The sequence below is a fragment of the Colobus angolensis genome, unplaced genomic scaffold (genome assembly GCF_000951035.1).
Source record: "Colobus angolensis palliatus isolate OR3802 unplaced genomic scaffold, Cang.pa_1.0 Scaffold6, whole genome shotgun sequence".
Classification (NCBI taxonomy): domain Eukaryota; kingdom Metazoa; phylum Chordata; class Mammalia; order Primates; family Cercopithecidae; genus Colobus; species Colobus angolensis.
The window spans coordinates 17308774-17329902 of NW_012119598.1; the positions used below are offsets into that span (position 1 = coordinate 17308774).

At 47.5% G+C, this 21129-nt stretch overlaps 1 protein-coding gene across 1 annotated transcript in view; it reads right to left on the reverse strand.

The window, feature by feature from the left end:
* The window catches only part of ATXN1 (ataxin 1), a 454497-nt gene that overhangs the window by 21240 nt on the left and 412128 nt on the right, over positions 1–21129 (reverse strand). Inside the window, exon 1 of the mRNA XM_011962741.1 lies at positions 689–2542. Coding sequence (XP_011818131.1) covers positions 689–2542 — 1854 coding nt within the window. Of the gene's footprint in view, positions 1–688 lie in introns of the transcript that reaches the window.

Here is a 21129-nt window from a genome sequence, read left to right on the forward strand (position 1 = left end):
CATCAAAGAGAGTTGTCTCCTGATCTATCTGTCGGCCTTATCATACCTAAATAATAGTAAGACATTATATATATGTTAGAGACGGGGTCTTGCTATGTTGCCCAGGCTTGAGTGCAGTGACAGTCACAGGTTCAGCCAAAGCTCACTACAGCCTCGAACTCCTGGGCTCAAGTGATCCTCCTGCCTCAGCCTCTGGAGTAGCTGGGACCAAAGGCATATACCACTGCACCCAGCATTCATTTTAAAACATGGATGTTGCAATGGGATGTGATTGCTTCAGCACCTAATCCACTCACTCCAGCAGCATCCTCTGTCTTTTCCTGGTAGGAAAAAGTGCAGAATGACCGCTGGAAGGACCTGAAGTCCAGCAGCCTTTCCTAATCAGGGTTCCTCATCCTAACCACAGAATTCAAGAAACAACTAGAGTGGTGAGTTTCTGAACTGTCTCAACGACTCCATAACTAGCCCCACTTTCCATGCATGGAGATCAATTCATTACACACAGCAGAGGTCATGGGAAAGTGGGCTTATTTTTTCTAGAGAATGCAGTTGGGAAAGGCCGAGTCTAAGGTCTAGGTGTACCTGAGAACCCTTAATCCTGCCTCATAGAAGCAATTCGTCTTGCCAGGAGATGACGACGGCGTCGCGGTGTGGTGTCCCATCCCTGTGCCACCCGGGCCAACATTACCTGGGCTCGGTGCTCCCCGACGGCGAACTGTATCACGGCCACACCCGGGCTATGGCTGTCTTCGATCCTCTCCACGGTGCTAGAGTCGATCTTCAGGTCGTTGCTTATCTCTGCGCTCTGGATGAAATCTTCTGTTTTTAAGTCTTCCACCTTCTTTAGCTCCCCATTGGCCAACTGGATGATGGAGCCTTTCATGAAGTAGGGAGGCAGAGTAGGGGGAGCTGCCGCCGGGGAGGCCACGGACTGCACCACGGGCAAGTGGATCTGGGCCTGCACCATGGCTGGGTAGGCAGACTGGGTGACCAGGGCCTCGGGGTTGAAGTTCTCGCTCTTGGGAAGGGCGGTGGTGACGAATGTGTGAGGCACTGCAGCAAACTGGGGGGACGACGTGACTATGGCCGGGGCTGCCCCCGACGCTTCCATGTCAGTGCTGCCGACCGGGATGAGCAGGGGCTGTGTGCCAGGTATCACCAGGTGCTGGGGCAGGCTGCCGGCATAGGTGATTGCTTGCTGCTGGCCGCTCAGGTAGCCGATGACAGGGGGTTGAGTCCCTGCGTAGAAGGCCGTGGCCGGCAGTCCCACCGGGAGTGGCTCTGAAGCACTGTGTGTGGTCTGAATGACCGTGTGGGGTGAGAGCGCGTAGGACCGGTGACCGGGCTTCCCTAAATGCAGGCCGCTTTTGTCGTTGAGGGTGGAGGGGGAGGCCTCGCGGTGAGTGGCCTGTTGCACCTCCAGGTCGGCCGCGGGCGTGTTGCTGTTGGGCAGGACCATCACAGAGGCCCGGACTCCTGAAGGATCACGACTGCTGTAGTCTGAGGGGCTCGGGTGAACCACCACGTGCCTGGACTCGTACGGGTGAGGAACCGACTTGCCACCTGCCTTGCCCAAGCCCAGGTCGGCCGAGGACGGGGCCCCGTACCGCCGGCTCTTCTCCATCTCGCCGTTCAGGACCTCCTTGGCCTGGATGGCCTGCTGCAGCCGGCTGCTCTCAGCTTTCTTGGTGGCCTCCCGAGGGACAAAGTGGCTGCCGGAGTCGGCGTATTGCATGACGACCTGGGAGGGGGGCCCCAGGGTGAGCGTGTGTGGGATCATCGTCTGATGGGGGTGGAGGTGGACGGGGATGGCCGGAGGAGAGGCGGTGCGGCCGGTGCTCTGCGGAGAACTGGAAATGTGGACGTACTGGTTCTGCTGGGCGGGTGGGGGGGACCCCGGGGTGATGAGCCCTGGAGCCCTGCTGAGGTGGTGCTGCTGCTGCTGCTGCTGCTGCTCAGCCTTGTGTCCCGGCGTCTGGCTCAGACTGCCCATGTTGGCCAGCAGAGTGGAATAGGCCTCCAGCTGGGAGCGCTGGGATGGAGTGGTGGCCCCGGCGGCCGAGGCCACCGCACTAGTGACGGGGTTGGCGGCTGGGGGGATCAGCTGTGACGGGATGAAGCTGGCGTAGGTCCCACTGTATTGGGAGGACCCAATGAACTGGAAGGTGTGCGGCAGGTGAGCGTACTGCACGGGGGACACCGGGGTCCCTGGCTGCGGTGTGGCGTACGCGGCGGGCAGCGTGGTGGCCACGGGGATAGACCTGGGAGCGCTGGGCGGGGAGTAGTCCAGCCCTGTGGACAGTGCTTTGTGTAAACCTATTCCCTGTTGTAAACCAAGCTCCACCGAGGTCCCTGCCGGCCCATGCCTCCCGCCCCCGTGGCCCCGGCCACCAGGGTTGCCCGGGAGCCATGCTGTGCCCTCCACCCGGTGGTTGTCACTGGGCAGGGCAGGGGCCTTCTCCTCGGAGGACCGGCTGGTGGCGGGGATCTCGCGCTTCTTGGGAGGCAGGCATTCGTTGCTCCGCTCTTGGTTGGATTTCATTTTTCGCCGTCCCCCCTCCACGGTGACTGTTTCACTGTCTGGCTGGCTCTGATTTTAGTCTGATAAACGGAAAGTCACATTTGATTTCTGTAGGGGATCCAGGCTCTTCATGAGGAATCATCTCCCCGTGGGTACAATCCGCCAACAGCAGCTCTGGATGCTGGGAAAGGGAAGAGGGCAGTGACAAAGGGAAAAGGAAAGGGAGGAGAAAGGGAAGGAGGGAAACGACATCAGAACATGAGCACCGGGGAAAGAACATCCTTGGCAAGATTAACACTAGGTCAGTGTGAACTCCCCAAACCCAATCCTACCCCAAGCACTGAAGCAGATAAAACACTACCCAGCACTTTGGGAGGCCGAGGCAGGCAGATCACGAGGTCAGGAGATTGGGACCATCCTGGCAAACAAGGTGAAACCCCGTCTCTACTAAAAATACAAAAAAATTTTAGCCAGGTGTAATAGTAGCTGGCACACGCCTGTAGTCCCAGCTACTTGAGAGGCTGAGGCAGGAGAATCGCTTGAACCCAGGAGGCGGAGGTTGCAGTGAGCCGAGATTGCACCATTGTACTCCAGCCTGGGCAAAAAGAGCGAGACTCTGTCTCCAAAACCAAACCAAACCAAAACAAAACAAAAAAAAACACTAGCCATGGCAGCTGCACATCGCAAAGGAAGATGATGAAGACACCGGGCAAGTGAACACTCTAACACATACATTTTTTAATGGAGTTAACAACTCCCCTAAGATGTTCTCAATAGCCTCTCTCCTTTGTTTTTTTTCTCCTTTTCTTTTCAGAGGGTAGATGATGCAGTTCTTAAATTTCCTTTTCAGAAATGTTGGTTCCATTTCTCACCTCTCCTTCGCCTGGCTGGAAAATAAAATGAAGCCTTTGGAGAGCATGACACCAGCTGGACCCTGCCCTCAGAGCCAGGCATTGAGAAAAAGCAGGTTAGCAGTGAGAGTCCAGAACAGTCCTTGCACTTGATTTCTGAATCCTCATCTGCCAGAGCCACTACTCTCCAAGATTCCCCTTAGCTCTGGGTCCATACTGGACCTACGATTTCCTCTCCCCTAATATACACACACACACAAACACACACACACACACGCCAACTCAGCAAGGGCCGCCAGAAAGAATCCTGTTCTCCACAAGTTTCAAAAGTATTCCCAGTACAGTCACTAATATGATAACAGAGTGAGACTGTTAAAAACTGAATTTGACTATGGTTAAAAAACCCAAATACCATACAAAAAGAGGGCTAGTGCACTGAAAGTTTTCTTAATGGGTTACATGCTTGGTTTGTCCGTCTCTCTCTTCCAAGTTGACTTTGAAGTTCCCCTTCACACAAGGAGAAAGGGGACTTTCTCCTTGGAAAGGAACAACTCACCATTAACACTAGAAACAACACCTCCTTCAGACAGATCAGATCAGTGTGTTCAAACCTGCACATACAAACAGTGACCCTGAAGCCAGTTCTTATGGACAAGTATCTCAGTCTCTTACTAACCACTGAAGTCTGAGTTACCGCTGCTGTGTGGGCAAACCAACGCCCAACAGACAAGAGGCCGAACATCAGTGGAACTGACATGAACCAGGCTAGCAAGCAGCAGATGTGACTGCTTCTACAGGCAGCAGCTGTAGGTATGCACAGCGCAATGAGTTGTGATCCTGAGAGCTGTGGGATTGGGCTTTGGGAATTCTACACCCTTGGGTTTTGATATCTCACATCCAGACTCTCTTTTCAGTGATCTGATTTTCTTTATTTCTTTATTTCTTTGGAGAGATGGGGTTTTGCTATGTTAACCAGGCTAGTCTTGAACTCCTGGCCTCAAGAAATCCTCCTTCCTTGGCCTCCCAAAGTGCTAGGATTCCAGGCATGAGCCACTGTGTCTAGCCAATAATCTGATTTTAGAACAAACACAATAAAGCAGCAGCCTTCAGCATTCAATCCTTGTCCCTTCTGAAGCAACAGCGAAATCCCTATTGAAAGACAACCCCCTTTCTCTCCTTTGCCCCCCTAATTTGTAACTTTTTTTTTTGGAGGGGGCAGTGATTTTGTTCCTTTTTCTTTCAGTCTTTCTTTTCTTTTTTTTTTTTGACAAGGTCTTGCTCTGTTGCTCAGGCTGGAGTGCAGTGGCATGATCTCGGCTCGCTGCAACCTGTGCCTCCTGGGCTCAAGTGATCCTCCCACCTCAGCCTCCCAAGTAGCTGGGACTACAGGTGCATGCCACCACTCCCAGCTAATTTTTGTACTTTTTGTAGAGGTGGGGTTTTGCCATGTTGGCCAGGCTGGTCTTGAACAGGCCTCAAGTGATCCACCCACCTCAGCCTCCCAGTGCTGGGATTACAGGCGTGAGCCACTGTGCCCAGCTTGGAAGGGGCAATGATTTAATGGCCCTTGTTGGTTTTGCTCCAACATCATCAATGAACATCACAGTGAAATGACAAATGACACAATAGAAAGTTCTCAATCCTTAATGTTTTGTGACCAGATATCTAGGAAGGTAGAGGTTTAGAAATTTGGTGTCTCAATATCAAAGGACATTTCAGTAAGAATAGAATTTCTCACATGACAAGAGAGGAGCTTAAAGACTGGGATGGAAATGAAAAATAAGGTTAAAAAAACCTAAAACACTTATGCTGAAGAAATGAAATGTTGAAGGAGTAATGTCACTTATTTACTCTCCCAACCTAGGTTTTTTTGTTTGTTTGTTTGTTTGTTTTGAGATGGAGTGGAGTCTCACTCTGTCACCCAGCCTGGAGTGCAGTGGCGTGATCTCAGCTCACTGCAACCTCCACCTCCTGGGTTCAAGTGATTCTCCTGCCTCAGCCTCCTGAATAGCTGGGATTATAGGCACCTGCCACCATGCCTGGCTGATTTTTGTATTTTTAGTAGAGATGGTGTTTCACTATGTTGGCCAGGCTGGTCTCGAACTCCTGAACTCAAATGATCCACCAACCTCAACCTCCCAAAGTGTTGGGATTACAGGCGTGAGCCACTGCGTCCCACCAACCTAGGGTTTTTGTAAGGCTCAAATAACTGTTCTGTACAGCCTTCCCTTGTAAAAAGCACAGCACATGATTTACACCCAATACTTGCAAATCAATTACAATGACAGAATAAAATTAAACTACAAAAGCATCAAAAAAGTTGCCCCTTTTGACTGTCTGGTAAGTACTAATAATGAACTTTTATCTTTAAATTTCAAGAATCACTCTTAAGAAAGGGAAGGCCAAAACGCTCCCACATTTCCATACCAACCAGAAAGGAAAACTCATGCGTGAGACCTACTCAGAGAGAACTGGTCCATGCGCCCCCTGCTGGCCCTCCTGTAGCACTGATCCAATAAAACCCCACAGGGTTTCGTGAGGGATAGTCGTGCAAGAGTGACATGTCAGAATGCAAAATGAGAACATTTGCATATAGTAGGCCCAGCCAGTAAGGGAATAGGTTAATTAGCCCAAGGCAGCACTAGGGAAGAAAAAGCAGCAGCATAAAAGTCCTTTCAAAGCCAAGTAAAATGTCAAACACATTCAGGAAGGGTCTATTAGCAATGCAAATGTAACATTGCCTGTACAATTGAATGCACAATACACAAAACTAGAAAACTCCTCTGAAGGTACTTCTTTGGGAAGCCAGCTTTCGTAAATTTGAAAAAGAATGCTGACTTGGTTCTCCGTAGTGCTCAGGTTTAATTACACCGTTTATTTGAGAGACATCGGTTTAGTAGGCCCTGAAGACTCACTGGGCTGGTCTTCTGCTAAATGATTGCTAAGACATATCGGCCTTAACACACAAATCCAAATTTATTCTTCTGAAAAGTTATCCATTGATAAACAGCATCTTTTTCAGAGACTGTCAATGAGAAATCAAGGACACAGTGATTAAGACAGAAGCTGCAGCGACCGGGGGCCAAACTGTTAAAAAATTCCGCCCATCCTCCTCCTACATTTAGGACTATTTAGCAGTGCAGCACGGAGCAGACAGGGCTGTCTTAACGCTGAGGTACGTGTCCCTTCTCTGGGCCCCCCGTAAGCTCTCAGTACTGGTAAGGGGAAACCCTAGGGTAGAGATCGAGAATTGCTGTATTTTCGATGAACCACCAGAGGGCGCCCCAGGATGGCACCACATTCCTGGTCTATTGGGTGATTATGGGACGAAAGACCAGAGAAGTAACTTATGAAGCTGGAAAAGTAGATCTGGAAAATAAGGAAGAGGGAAAAAGAAAAGAAGAAAAAAGAAAAATGGAAAGTGGGATTTCTGCTCTTAGAGTCTCCAGTTGCAGACAACTGGCCTCTGTGTCCTGAATCGCCCTCCCAGGGGCCCCCGAGGAGTTTATCTCTGGAAGCACCTGCCACAACAAAAAGATTTCTTCCAAACGTGGGGCCATGCACAATTATATCAATGCCAAGTTACCAGAGAGCCACATATGCAGATCGCACTGTTTAAACATTACAATTGGAAAAGGGAAACTGGAGGGGGAGTTAATAGATGAATCAAGACAAATGTATTTAGAGTTTGCTACCTATGGTTTGCCTGATAATCACTGTTCTGAATACATTCATCTTAAGCCACTTTGGAGCTACGCTATCTATCTCTCTATCATAATTTCTAAATTTAGCCCAGTGGCATAAGGCCTTGCTAGTCGAAGTGTGGTCCTCTGACCCGTGACGTCAGCATCCTCTGCAAGTTCGCTGGAAATGCAGAATCTCAGGCTCCACCCACATCTGCATTTTAACAAGATATCCAGATGATTCATACGCATAGTAAGGTTTGAGAAATCCTAGTATCTATCAGATTAAATTTTCTACTGCAAAACTCTTAAGTAAATTAAATATCTCTAGCCTCTTCTTAATGGAGCAGGCACCAGGAAACCAAACTAGGTGTTGTACGTAAACACAGAGTTGATGAGGCTTCAGAGATAAACAGCTAATATTTAGGTGATGCTCCACTGGTTCCTCTGGGGTCATCTAAACCCAATACAGCTGTAAATGACAAATGCCACTTTTCTTCTGGTTCTTTAAACAACTGCAGAGAAATATACTTTAAAAAGTCTATTACCATAAATTTTATACACAACTCAATCATTCCCAGGAAGACAAATGAAATTTAACAAAGGAAGCTCCACACTTATATCTTTGCTATAATTTAGTTTCAAGAAATTTTTTGCTATTACCATGGATTCAGACTGCTTGAGAAGTGATAAGAAAATGAGATGCTTCTGTGCTAGGGATGCGCAGAATATATGCTCACTGACTGCAAGTCCAGTAAATAGCAGCTAACTGCTCGGAATGGAAGATGCTCTTAGAATTTGATATGTAAAGTCCTAAAAATACATCTCAAACCTAGGGCAAGAAAATGGGTTGCTTTGCCTACATCCCCAATCCCATGTTTCTCAGTTTGAATGAACCCATGGCTGCCTGGCCTGCATGTCTATGGACAAACAGGGCACAGTTTCAGCTTTAGAGAAGAGGAAGAGCAGGCTGATGAGCTTGGACCAGGACTGGAAAAACTATGTATGCAAACACTGAAGAGGGCAGAATACGTGGCTGTGAAGGCAGAGGTGACCTGGGCACAGCAAGGATTCTCAAAGTGCTGACTCACCAATCTCCTTCCAGCTTTATTACATCACTAAACTGGAAGGTCTGTGTGGTGCACTGGCAGAAGGCACTTCATTTTGGCCAAGCATTAGTCCAAACCCGACAAGCTTGGAGTATTCAGAATGGAGAAAGGTGGGTTGGATGATAGCTATAATTAGATGCCTTTATGGTTGACTGAACAGGCATACCCCCAAAGTGGATCACACATTCGTTCATCAAACACTCATTCCATTTCTAGTGCGTACGATGGGGACCTCAATTGTTCAATGTCAGCGTGAAGCAAATGGTATGCCAGAACTATTTTTAGTTCTGTTCTATTCAACACTAATAAAGTGTTTTGGTTATCATATTTGGAAGTAACAGAAGGCTGGAAGGGATAAATGTTGTGATTAAGATTCAAATATATCTTAAGAAGCTGGAAGTGATGGTACAGAACCAGGAAAATTAAGATCAATGAGAATAAATGTAAATGCCTGCCCTTGGTTTCAACCTCTCAATTAGCCTAGTAGCAGGGTTGATGAGATCTGGCTTAATAATGGTTTCAATGAAAGAGCCCAGGAAGTTTTTGTTTGACTATACACTCAATATGAACAACTGTTTGGTAGGGTTCTTAAAAAGTTGTAGTACTTATAAGCTTCATTTAAAAATGTTCAGGCTGGGTGCAGTGGCTCACACCTGTAATCCCAGCACTTTGGGAGCCCAGGAGCTCGAGGCCAGCCTGGACAACATACTGAGACCCTGTCTCTAAAAAAAAATGAAAAAAAATTAACTAGGCATGGTTGCATCTATGGTCCTAGCTACTCAGGAGGCTAAAGAGGCTAAGGCAGGAGGATCGCTTGAGCCCAGGAGGTTGAGGCTGCAGTGAGCCATGATTGCTCCACTGCACCCTAGTCTGGGTGACAAAGCAAAACCCTGTCTAAGAAAAGAAAAAGAAAACAATGTTCAGAATAAAGGAATAAATAGTGCAACCGTAGATGGCACAGGTAAAGCCACAGTTGAAATCCTGCTGCAAAGGCACGTGGGAAGGATGTGCCTGCGGGGAGGGATCAGTTGCGCAAGAGGTCTGGAGGCAAGCAGGTGAGTAACAGCTGAGACAACTGGGAATGAGTGCCCCGAGGAAGGACAGAAAAAGCTGCAGCATTAGGAAGCAATGAGAATTGTTAAAAATGGACTGGGCTGCCTCATGAGTAAGGGATCTCTGGGTCACCCCAAGGGTCAGGATAGAAACTCAGGCATATGGGGTAGGGGTCCCTGCCCTGGTTGGGTGTTTGAGCTACTTAATCTGCATTTTTGCCATTAGGCATTCTGAGACTGTGATTCCACTCTGTATCACGGTGGCTGGCTTGTCGTTCCGGCCCTACTATCACAGTTTCTTCTTGCTGTGTCCTCAGTGGAAACTGACTATTGACCTTCTCTTCCATGTCTATCTAGCGTGGAGTTTCACGGGGCAGGCCTCTTGGTCCAAAATGAGGGGGCTCCTGAAGGGGACTGAAAGCCCTGTCTAGGGACATCCAGGCCAGAAACCACCAGAGAGGCGAGCTGGGACCTGGCACAACTTTGCAGAAGATGCTGTCTGAGAGCCTCACCCCAACGCGCTCGAGTTTCCCTTCTTGGCTCTGCACCCCTGGGAGATGGGATCTTGCTCTTCACAGAAGTGTGGTGAGTGAGAAGAGAAAAAGCAAGAAATGAAAGCTCATAATCCAAGCTAGAATAAGTGCACATGAGGGCCTAAGGACATAAAACGTAGATAAATGTATATATGTTAATTTTTATCATGAATAAGCAAGGACAGTGGGTTGAATGGTAGATCCCTAAAAGTTATGCCCACTCAGAACCTGGGAATGGCTTTATTTGGAAAAAGGGTCTTTGCAGAGGTAATTATGGATTTGGAAATGAGATCATGCTAGATGATCCAGGTGGGCCCTCAATTCAGTCAAATGTCCTTATAAGAGAAAGACAGAAAGATGTGAGATGTACAGAGGTGAAGGCCATGTGGAGGCAGAGGCAGAGAGCCTGGAATGACGCAGTCCCAAGTCAAGGATCATCTGAAGCTACTAGAAGCAGGAAGAAGCAAGGAAAGATTCTCTCCTAGAGGCTTTGAAGACAGCATAGCCCCACCAGCATGTTAATTTTAGACTTCAAGCCTCCAGGAGTATGACAGAAGAATACTTTTCTGTTGTTTTAAGCCACTATGTGTTTTGGTACTTTATTATGGCAGTCCTGAGAAACTAATCCAACTATCTTCCATTTATTGATCATTTATTATTATACATGCCAAGAACCTTACTTAAATATCTCATTTACTCTTCACAACAAATTCGTGAGGTTTGTATTATTATCTCCATTTTCCAGATGAGGACACTGAGGCTTTCCCAAGGCCACATAGTCAGAGGTAGAACGAGTACTGGAAATCACTTTCTTGGTCTACCCAACTGTGATGCGGCTGACACTGACATCCTGGCTATGGCGATGGCAGCCTCATAGCAAATACGTCTATTTGTTTTTCGTGCAGAAAAGGGACAGACTGCACAGGAATAAGTAGGGGAAAAGATTTCTAGGGGACTTCTGCACCATGTTGACACTAATCAAGGACTGCAGCTGGTGAGATGTTCAGTAAGGAAGAGACTGATCAGTGACCAAGGAAGAGAGGTCAGGATGTTTGTACTTGCCAGGCAAGCAAGCAGGGGACCTCAGGCCCAGCAGCCAAGTTCAAGACCACCCACCCAATTGTGATCCGGGCTATAGGAGTGGTGAGACTGCAGAAGGAGCCTCTGGCACAGGTCAGATGTGAGGAACTGAGAGCACTAACATGCTTTTGAAACAAGCTCTCTCCCTCTAGTGCCACAAGAAGCAAGTTCAAGCCTGCAACCTGGCACAGGCTCCCCTGAGTCTGTGGCAGCCAGCAGCACATACCACATTTTCCTTGTCTTTGAGGCAAGACCTTCCTAGGGGTGGTGCGTTGGGGGGAAATCTGCCACTACCACTGCCAGCTGGGATTACAGTGGGTCAAGGAAAGGCAGGAGAAAAGCGGCCCCACTACTTATATTATCAGCACCACGAATAGTAGTGTTTTTTGGCTCCATGCGTCTATAGATTTTTTTGGCAATGGATATAACGATACTTGAAGCAATGATTAAAAAATCTAAATCCACCAAAAATAATAGTCTCATTTAGGTGCTCACTGGCTTGGGTAGCTCTGCATCCAGTGTGGAGTTGTTCTTCGATTAAGTGCCTTGAAGGGGAGGCTGGAAAGAACTCCTCAAGACACACAGTTGCACTGGCTGCCATTCTGCTGACCTTGTCTTCTTGGCACGTGGTTAAACTGCTGTCTCCCTTATCCCTAAGTGGGGCTGAGTGATTTGCTACTACCTGTCCATATAATGGAGGGCCAGGCTTCATCAATTCTTAGATTCCTGGCTTCTGCCATTGCTATTCCTAGTGAGCAGGTAAGAGTTCTGGAGGTGCAGTTCATGAGCTCTGCCACCCCTGGAAACATCAGGACATCGGCCATGTGGCTGGGGTCCCCCTGAGTGGCTCATGGCACACGTCTGTGAGTGCTGCAGGCTCGGCCTGGATGACGAAGGAGGGGGGCGGGGCCACAGCTGGGCTGGGCCATGCCTAGAAGCCGGCTCACATGGAAAACGCGCTGCAGTGGCTGTGTAGCCAGTGTTTCTGGCGGCCTGCCCATGCCGGAATTCCTGGAAAGGCTCAAGATGGAAAAATAACCATCTGGATCCAAGCTGGTCCCAAATGAATTGTCTGACAGAGGTTGAAATTGGAGTTTTTAAGAAAAGCTGGAAATGCCTTTCTGTCAAGACCTTTCCTGATTCAATACATAAGCAAATACTTTTTTGCTTTAAAGCATAGTGCATGCCGGGTTAGCTACCCGGGGGTACCACGTTTCTGTTTATCCACCACTCTGGTTGAAGGCTGGGAACAGTTACACAGGCGCTTTCCACACTGCCTGGAGTTAGTGGTTCTCATCCCAGTCCAGACTAACATGTTTCAAAGCGAGAGGAAGTGGGCCCTCTTCATTATCTTATTTCGGGGACTGATGCAAGAAGCTGAAAAGTATTGGCCAAGGTAACATAGTTAGAACTGGGGTCAGGAGGATGGGAACCTGTCACTTTGACTCTCACTTGAATGTTTCTTACAACCACTGTGATAGATCTCACTACACAATGCATGAAGCATTCACATACACTGTCCTATTTAGAATATCAAGATACATATTAATATTATTATTACTAACTGATGATAATAGATCAATAATATTACTACTACTACTATTCCTACTAAGGACACACAGAATTGTAGTTACAGAAGGCTACGGTGTAAGGTAGAGCACAGGTTCAAACCTTGGCTTTACCCCAAACCGCCTGTTATCCATTTTTAAAAATACAATTTTGGCCGGGCGCAGTGGCTCACGCCTGTAATCCCAGCACTTTGGGAGGCTGAGGCGGGCGGATCATGAGGTCAGGAGATTGAGACCATCCTGGATAACACGGTGAAACCTTGTCTCTACTAAAAATACAAAAAATGAGCTGGACGTGGTGGCAGGCGTCTGTAGTCCCAGCTATGAGGGAGGCTAAGGCAGGAGAATCACTTGAACCCGGGAGGCAGAAGTTGCAGCGAGCCAAGATCGCACCACTGCACTCCAGCCTGGGCGACAGAGCAAGACTCCATCTCAAAGTAATAATAATAATAATAATATAATTTTAATTTTACTCACAATTATACATGTGCCCCAGTTTAATGAGGCAAAAATTTCATTTCAACAATGTGTAAAGTTGTAATCTCTGCCTGTAAAATGGGAAAGAATTAATGTGCACAGTGCCTAGCATAACACACACTCAGTACATGGTTGCCATCATAGTTATAATTCAATAAACATTTCCTCATGAATTTTCAGTGATCACCCACACTTATCTGTTGCTCATCTCTCCTGGCCATGATGTAATCAACACAACACCTTCAAACTATCAATTCTTTCAAACATCTGTTTTCTCCTTACACCTGTGATAGAAAAAGAGGAAGTGATGGGTGTTCGAGAGTTCATTTTCTTCTTTACTTGATAGACGGGATAATATTTATAAGTGCCCAATGTGCAGGCCCTTATGCACACCAACGAGAAGGAAGGCAATTCAACACACAAGCAGAATCAACAGAAAGCTCAGACGCTAAACTCAAGGGTGGTATTTCCAGGGAAGGGTTAAGTGCAATGCCTCCGTGTTTCACTCTGCCTGCTTTTCCACAATACTTTTTGGATGAGTAATTCCCAAGATGCATGGTGGGGAAATGCAGAATCCTCCTTCCACATCCCGCAGGGAAGGCTGCCAGCTGTCTACCCGCACACACACTCACGAGCTTCACCACACAACACGATGCAAAGTGCCAGCAACCGCTCCAGGAGGCCTAGGCTGGATCCTGCCAGTCATCAGGGGGCTGGGTTTCCAGCACATTAGACAGCCCCAGTCTACAACAGAGAACATAAAACTCTCCATCAAGTCAGGAAAAAGGTCTCGTGGGAACTGAGGTACTCTGGGAGGGTCTTAAACGATTCATTGTCCTTGGTGTGTCCGAATGAAAGGAAAGCCAACGCCTCCAGATAATTCATAAACTAACCAGCTGTTCCTCCAGGTGTCACACATTGGCTTCCCTTCTATGGTGGTTTCAGTCACTGAGACACTGCACAATTCAATGCTCTCGACCCCAAGACCTCCTGAGACCCAGGCTCACTAAGGCACAGCAGGCAGGACAAGTCACCATGCTTACTTGCTTACTTTGTGCAGGCTACAGCAATGCCTTAAACATAAGTGACAACCAGCATATGATCACCCCGTTTCAAAGACAAGGACACTGAAGCTCAGAGTGTAAGTCACTTGCCTAAGACTACATGGCTGAAAAAGGGCAGAAACAACACACAAAAAGTCCTAACACGAAAACTTGGGTTCTAGTTCTTGGGTTGTGTAGTGGGTTCACTAGTGTGTAGTGAATACTTTTTTTTTTTTTTTTAGATGGAGTCTCACTGTGTCACCAGGCTGGAGTGCAGTGGCATGATCTTGGTTCACTGCAACCTCTGCCTCCCGGGTTGAAGTGATTTTCCTGCCTCAGCCTCCCGAGTAGCTGGGATTACAGGCACACACCACCACGCCCAGCTAATTTTTGTATTTTTAGTGAGACTGGGTTTCACCATATTGGCCAGGATGGTCTCGATCTCTTGACCTCATGATCTGCCCGCCTCAGCCTCCCAAAGTGCTGGGATTACAGGCATAAGCTACTATGGCCCGCCGTGAAGAATTTAACCTCACCCAAACTGAGGTCTGGCCTTTGCCCCCACCTGTAGGGAGGTGCTCTCTAGGCTTCTGGAATGTCCTGCCTCAAAGGAATATGTTTATCTGCCTGGGGAGATTGGCCACTGGATAGAGTAACAATGTGATTTATGATGGTGGCTTTGGGTCATGAGGTATATGTTCCAACCTCAGAGGAATGAATAATGTAAGATACTTGCCTGACCTCCAGGAAGGCCTAGGGATTAGAGGTCAGTCATGAGGACAGTAGCAATTGAGCTCCAATAAAAACTGTAGACGCTGAGGCTCAGGTGAGCTTCCCTGGTTGGTGACTCTCCAGGGGTACTGTCACACATCATGGCTGGGAGGAGGTAACACCGTTCATGACTTCATGGGGAGAGGGCAACAGAAGCCCCATGTCTGGACCCCTCCAGACCTCCCCTATGTGCCTCTTACCCTGGCTAAGTTTAACATGTATCCTTTTCCTATAATAACTATAACCATGAGTAGAACAACTTTCAGTGAGTTCTGTGAGTCCTTTTACTGAATTATCAAAACGGAGAGTGGTCTGGGAAACCCCCTGAACTTGCAATTCGTGTTGCAGGCACTGCTCTCTCTAACTTTGTAGTTGGTCACCTTCTTATAGCTAGTGATGGTCATACACTTAAATAGGCCGAGTAATAAAATATAACAACGTTGAAATAAAATCTGTCAGCATTCAGGGATAAGAATGCCTTGTGAAACAATAATTAGGTTAATCTAAACTGGTGTACCCCAAAACTGTGGCCGGGGAACAGGCAGATGGGTAGTACAGAAAGGAACAGGGATATATACTACTCAATGTAATGTCACCGGGGCCAAAGGCCACAGAGAAAGCCTCCCTGTGGAAATCTACCCAATGACACACACATGTAAGAAGCACTGAGTGGATCAATTTTTGGGGTACAGAGTTCAAAGTGTTGGAACAATGGGGGGAACACATCAGCTAACTTCCAGTGTCTTAATATCCTCAGCCCACTGAGTGAAACTGACTTACTAGAAATCTACCATGGTCACTGAATACTGAATATCCCAACAGACCAAATGGAGGAGTTGGCTCCCGCACTTGGCTCTCCAGATTTTGGGGGACATACTTCCTCCAGAATACAGAGGAGGATGCACATGTACCTGGGACACTACTGGTTTCACTGTGTGTGTGGTCATGCTGAATAATGGTGTATCAGTAGCAGCAGCTCTGGCTGAGAGAGCAGAACCCTTGCAGCCTTAGTACTAGGGCCATACTCTCTCACCTACAGAATAAGAAATCAATGCTGACGGCACGTCAGACTCACCTAGGCAGCTTTTAGAACCAACACCTGTGTCCAGATCTACCCCAGACCAACTGAATAAGAATCCCTGGATGTTGGGACCACCACTGGCATTTTAGGAAATGCACCAGGGGATCCCAATGTGCAGCCAGAGATGAGAACCTCTGGTATAGAGGATTTTTTTTTTTTTTTGAGACAGAAGCTCGCTCTGTTGCCCAGGCTGGAGTGCAGTGGTGGGACCTCGGCTCACTGCAAGCTCCACCTCCCAGGTTCAGGCCATTCTCCTGCCTCAGCCTCCTGAGTAGCTAGGACTACAGGCACCCGCCACCACACCCGGCTAATTTTTTTGTATTTTTAGTACAGATAGGGTTTTACCGTGTTAGCCAGGATGGTCTCGATCTCCTGACCTCTTGATCTGCCTGCCTCAGCCTCCCAAAGTGCTGGGATTACAGGCGTGAACCACTGTGCCTGGTTGGTATAGAGAACCTTTAAGCCCCCTAACTCCATCTGTCCTTGGCAGTATGTCTCAGTGATTTTTTTTTTTTTTTTTTGAGATGGAGTCTCACTCTGTCACCCAGACTACTGTGCAATGGGTGCAGTCTCGGCTGACTGCAACCTTCACCTCCCAGGTTCAAGCGATTCTCCTGCTTCAGCCTCCCAAGTAGTTGGGAATACAGGTGCCTGCCACCACACCCGGCTATTTATTTTTATTTTTATTTTTATTTTTAGTAGAGACGAGGTTTCACCATGTTGGCAAGGCTGGTCTCGAACTCCTGACCTGAGGTGATCCAACCACCTCGGCCTCCCAAAGTGCTGGGATTATAGGCGTGAGCCACTGGGCCCCGTCTGTCTCACTGATTTTAATTACAGCAGCCGATCCTTTCCCTCACTTTGCCAACACAAAAGTTGTGTTCTAACCTCCTTTAATCATACTTAAAATTATATGCTACGTCCACAATGAGATACCACTTCACACTCATGAAGATGGACATTATATTCTTTTTTCTTAAAAAAAAAAAAAAAGAAAAATGGAAAATAGCAAGTGTTGGTGGAGATGGGGAAACTAGAACCTATATGCATCGTTGGTGGGAATATAAAATGATGCAGCTGCATGGAAAACATTTTGGCAGTTCCTCAAAATGTTAAATATAGAATTACCATATGACTCAGCAATTCCACGTCTGGGTATCTACTGCAAAGCATTGAAAGCAGGGACTCAGATATTCCACACCCATGTTCATAGCAGCATTGTGCACATGAGCCAAAAGGTGTTAACAACCCAATGATCATCAACAGATGAATAAACTTTAAAAATGTGGTATATCCATATGACGGGATATTATTCATCCCCCTCTCCTTACAAAGGAATGACATTCCGTTACATGCTACGACATTAATAAACCTTCAAACATTATGCTAAGTGAAAGAAGCCAGACACAAAAGAACAATATCATATGATTCCCCTTCTATGAGGAATCTAGCATAGTCAAATTCAGAGAGCATAGAACAGGCGTTAGCAGGAGCTGGGTTGAGGGGGCAACGGGAGTTGTTTAACAGGTCCAGAATTTCAGTTTGGTATGATGGAAACATTCTGGAGAGAGATGGTGGTGATGGCTGAACAATAATGTGCCACTTAACTGTACACGTAAAAATGATTAAGATGGTAAATTTCGTATTATGCATATTTTGTCACTAGTCAAAAATTTTAAAAATAAGTAGGTCATGATCTTAAAAGTTTGTGAAGAAACTGCATTTCTGCTTTGAAACGACACAGCGCCCCGCTCCCTCATTTACTTGGAGTTACAAGGATCTCTAAGATACCTGCTGGCATTAGCCTGTATTCCAGGACTGGACGTCAGGGCATCCTTCAGCCTCTAAAGCTGTACGGCCTTTCTCACATCCGCAAAGGGGACTGTGAGCTGTAAAAAGTGAAGCAGCAGCATCTTAGTGTCATTGCTCTGTCATGTCATTGCTCACGGAAGACTGAAAGCTGGCCGGTATCCCTGTATGCCTCTTCTCCCCTGATTCCGTCACCAGGTTATGTCAGTTCCACCCTCTAAATCAGGGGCTGGAAAACCTTGGTGATGGGCCACCTTGTAAAAATGTGTGGCTTTGCGGGCCATATACCTCTGTGGCAATTACTCAGCTGTGCCTCTGCAGGCTGAAAGCAACCACAGATAATTCGTAACCAGCGGGTGTGGGTGGCTGTGTCCTGATCAAGTCTCAAATACGCCTGCTGCAGGCCTCTGGGCATATATTCCCTCTGCTCTGTTAGAGTACTTTCCACAGCAGCCACCGCTCCTCCGCAATGCACCATCACCTGTTTTCTAATGCAGTGGTTCTTATACTTGAGCGTGCGTATCACATTCACCTGGAGTTCCCAGATGCTGCCGATGCTGCTGGTCCAGGAACCACACTTCCAGAAGCACTGGCCTCACCCATCTTTCAGGTCTCTCCTTCCATGTCACCTCCTTAAGGCTCTCCCCACTCCAACCCTATACCCTCTGCCTCTCCTCTGTGCCTCCTTAGCACTCTGCTCCATCATTCTCATCCACACACCATTCAGTAACCGTTTCCTCGACTATCCCCCAGGGCTCCAAATAGGCTAACACCAGCCACCCCCGCATGCCTTCACCATGGTGGGTGTGATGGTTAATACTGAGTGTCAACTTGATTGAATTGAAGGATGCAAAGTATTATTCTTGGTTGTGTCTGTGAGGGTGTTGCCAAAGGAGATTAACATTTGAGTCATGGACTGGGAGGGAAGACCCACCCTCAATCGGGGTGGGCACAATCTAATCAGCTGCCAGCGAGGCTGGAATGAAAGTAGGCAGAAGAACGTAGAAGGACTAGACTGGCTGAGTCTTTCAGCCTTCATCTTTCTCCCGTGCTGGATGCTTCCTGCCCTCGAACATCCGACTTGAAGTTCTTTAGGTTTTGGATTCTTGGACCTACACTAGTGGTTGGCCAGGGCTCTTGGGTCTTTGGCCACAGGCTGAAGGCTGAGCTGTCAGCTTCCCTACCTTCAAGGTTTTGGGACTCAGACTGGTCAACCACTGGCTTCCTTGCTCCTCAGCTTGCAGGTGGCCTATGGTGGGACTTGACCTTGTGATCGTCTGAGTCAATATTCCTTAATAAACTCCCCTTCATATATACATCTATCCTACTAGCCCTACTAGCCCTGTCTGTCTAGAGAACCCTGACTAATACAGTGGGTCCACTAACTGCTACTTCCTTAGGCAATCATTCCTAAAATCTCAGCAAAGCTACTTCGGACTGCTGCAAATCCTTGTTTCCGTGTGTCTTCCTCATTAGACCACACACTCCGATGCTGCTCATAGACTGAAGTTCACAACCCCTTGGGCTTCCAGGGGGTTGTTCATCCTTTGTTGGTTACTGTCCTTATCCCGTGTTGATCTCTTGCAGTTTGTCTTCCTGACGAGCTGGTTATTAAAAGGCAAAGGATTTCTGGATCGTTTTCTAGATTTTGGATGTGATGATAAAAAACTGAGTTCGTGACGGAGGGACATAAAATAATGTGTATCTGCAAAGAATCTGCCCCTAGAGATTCCACTTCTAACATACTTTCTCATGTGAGATTATTAACTCCTGTTACTTCCTGGATCAGGAAGGACAAGTACAATATATTGTGTGAGATGTTAAAGACACACGCTATATGGGAAGGCCTCTAAACATTCACATCCAATTATCCAAAACTAATTACAGATTGTCTTAGGCTCAATCTCAAGGAAACGCTTCGGTAGTCTCTGGATTTACCGGAAGAGGTGTGTATTTACAAAGACAACAATTTTGTTGAAACCAGCCTAAACCAATCGTAGGAAGGACAAGATCAGCTGTACACATCGGCCAAGATAAGAATTTTCTCTGCAATAAATGTTTGTTTTAAAACTAGGGGTATGACTCACACTCGGTGAATGGGTGGCTGAGTTGTGACCCTCAAAAGATGAATGGTTCATTTTGAAAAGCCCAGCAAGTGGGAAGCCTACTTTCTACTTCCACTGACTTCAGAATGAGGCTGCAGTGTAGTGGAGCCCAAGATGGCTCCGAGTTGTTTCCAATCACCAGCAAGTTGGACAATGGGATGACTCGTGACCTGCAGCTGTTTTCAATAAAAAAGCTGAGTAATTACAGCAGCCTCTCCTGGGGCTCACATGCCGCCCAGCACAAAGCCAGTGGAACATTAAGGACACTGAATGAGCTGCCAGAAACCCTTCGGCACTGGGCTGCCAAACTGCTCCTCCTCCCCCAGCTCAGCGTCATTAACTTAATCACATATTCATTCAATAAAAAAAAAAACAACTGATACTCTCCCTGGATGTAGGCAACACCCTCCGAATGAGGCACACTGTCAAATCGACTGCATCCGGCAGGAGGTGTGAGGGCGGTTCTATATTCTTTTATTTAATTAATTTATTTATATTTATTTATTTATTTAGAGACAGAGTAGCCAGGGCTGGAGTGCAGTGACGTGATCCCAGCTCACTGCAACCTCCGCCTCCTGGGTTTAAGCAATTCTCATGCCTCAGGCTCCTGAGTAGCTGGGATCACAGGCGCGTGCCACCACGCCTAGCTAGTTTTTGTATTTTTTGTAGAAATAGAGTTACATCATGTTGGCCAGGCTGGTCTCAAACTCCTGACCTCAGGTGATCCACCCGTCTTGGCCTCCCAAAGTGGGAGTAAGCCACCGCTTGGGATTACAGGTGTGAGCCACCGCGCTTGGCCTATTTAATTTATTTTTAAATTTAGGGGCTGGGAAGACGGGAATCCTTCTCTAGGCAGTACACCTCGGACATGCAGTGGAAGGGAGGTTAGAGTGAGCAGCTGGTCACAGACTAAAGAGAAGAAACACCTTGCTCCCTCTTTGCATTCAGAGACATAAACACTTGATAGCATAGTTCTGACTCCTGAGCAGGAAGCGCATGGTTGACTTCAGTGTCATGTTAGATCGGGCTACTGGCATTTGGTAACTAGTGACTTTATGAAAGTCTTTCAACTTCCTCTCCCTCTCTTTTTTGACACAAGGTCTCACTCTGTCACCCAGGCTGGAGTGCAGTAGCACGACCATAGCTTACTGCAGCCTCGACCTCCTGGGCTCAAGTGATCCTCCAGCCTCAGCCTCCTGAGTAGCTGGGACTACAGACTTGTGCCACCACATCCAGCTACAGTTAAAATTTTTTGGCCGGGCGCGGTGGCTCAAGCCTGTAATCCCAGCACTTTGGGAGGGCGGATCACAAGGTCAGGAGATCGAGACCATCCTGGCTAACACGGTGAAACCCCTTCTCTACTAAAAAATACAAAAAACTAGCCGGGCGAGGTGGCGGCCGCCTGTAGTCCCAGCTACTCGGGAGGCTGAGGCAGGAGAATGGCGT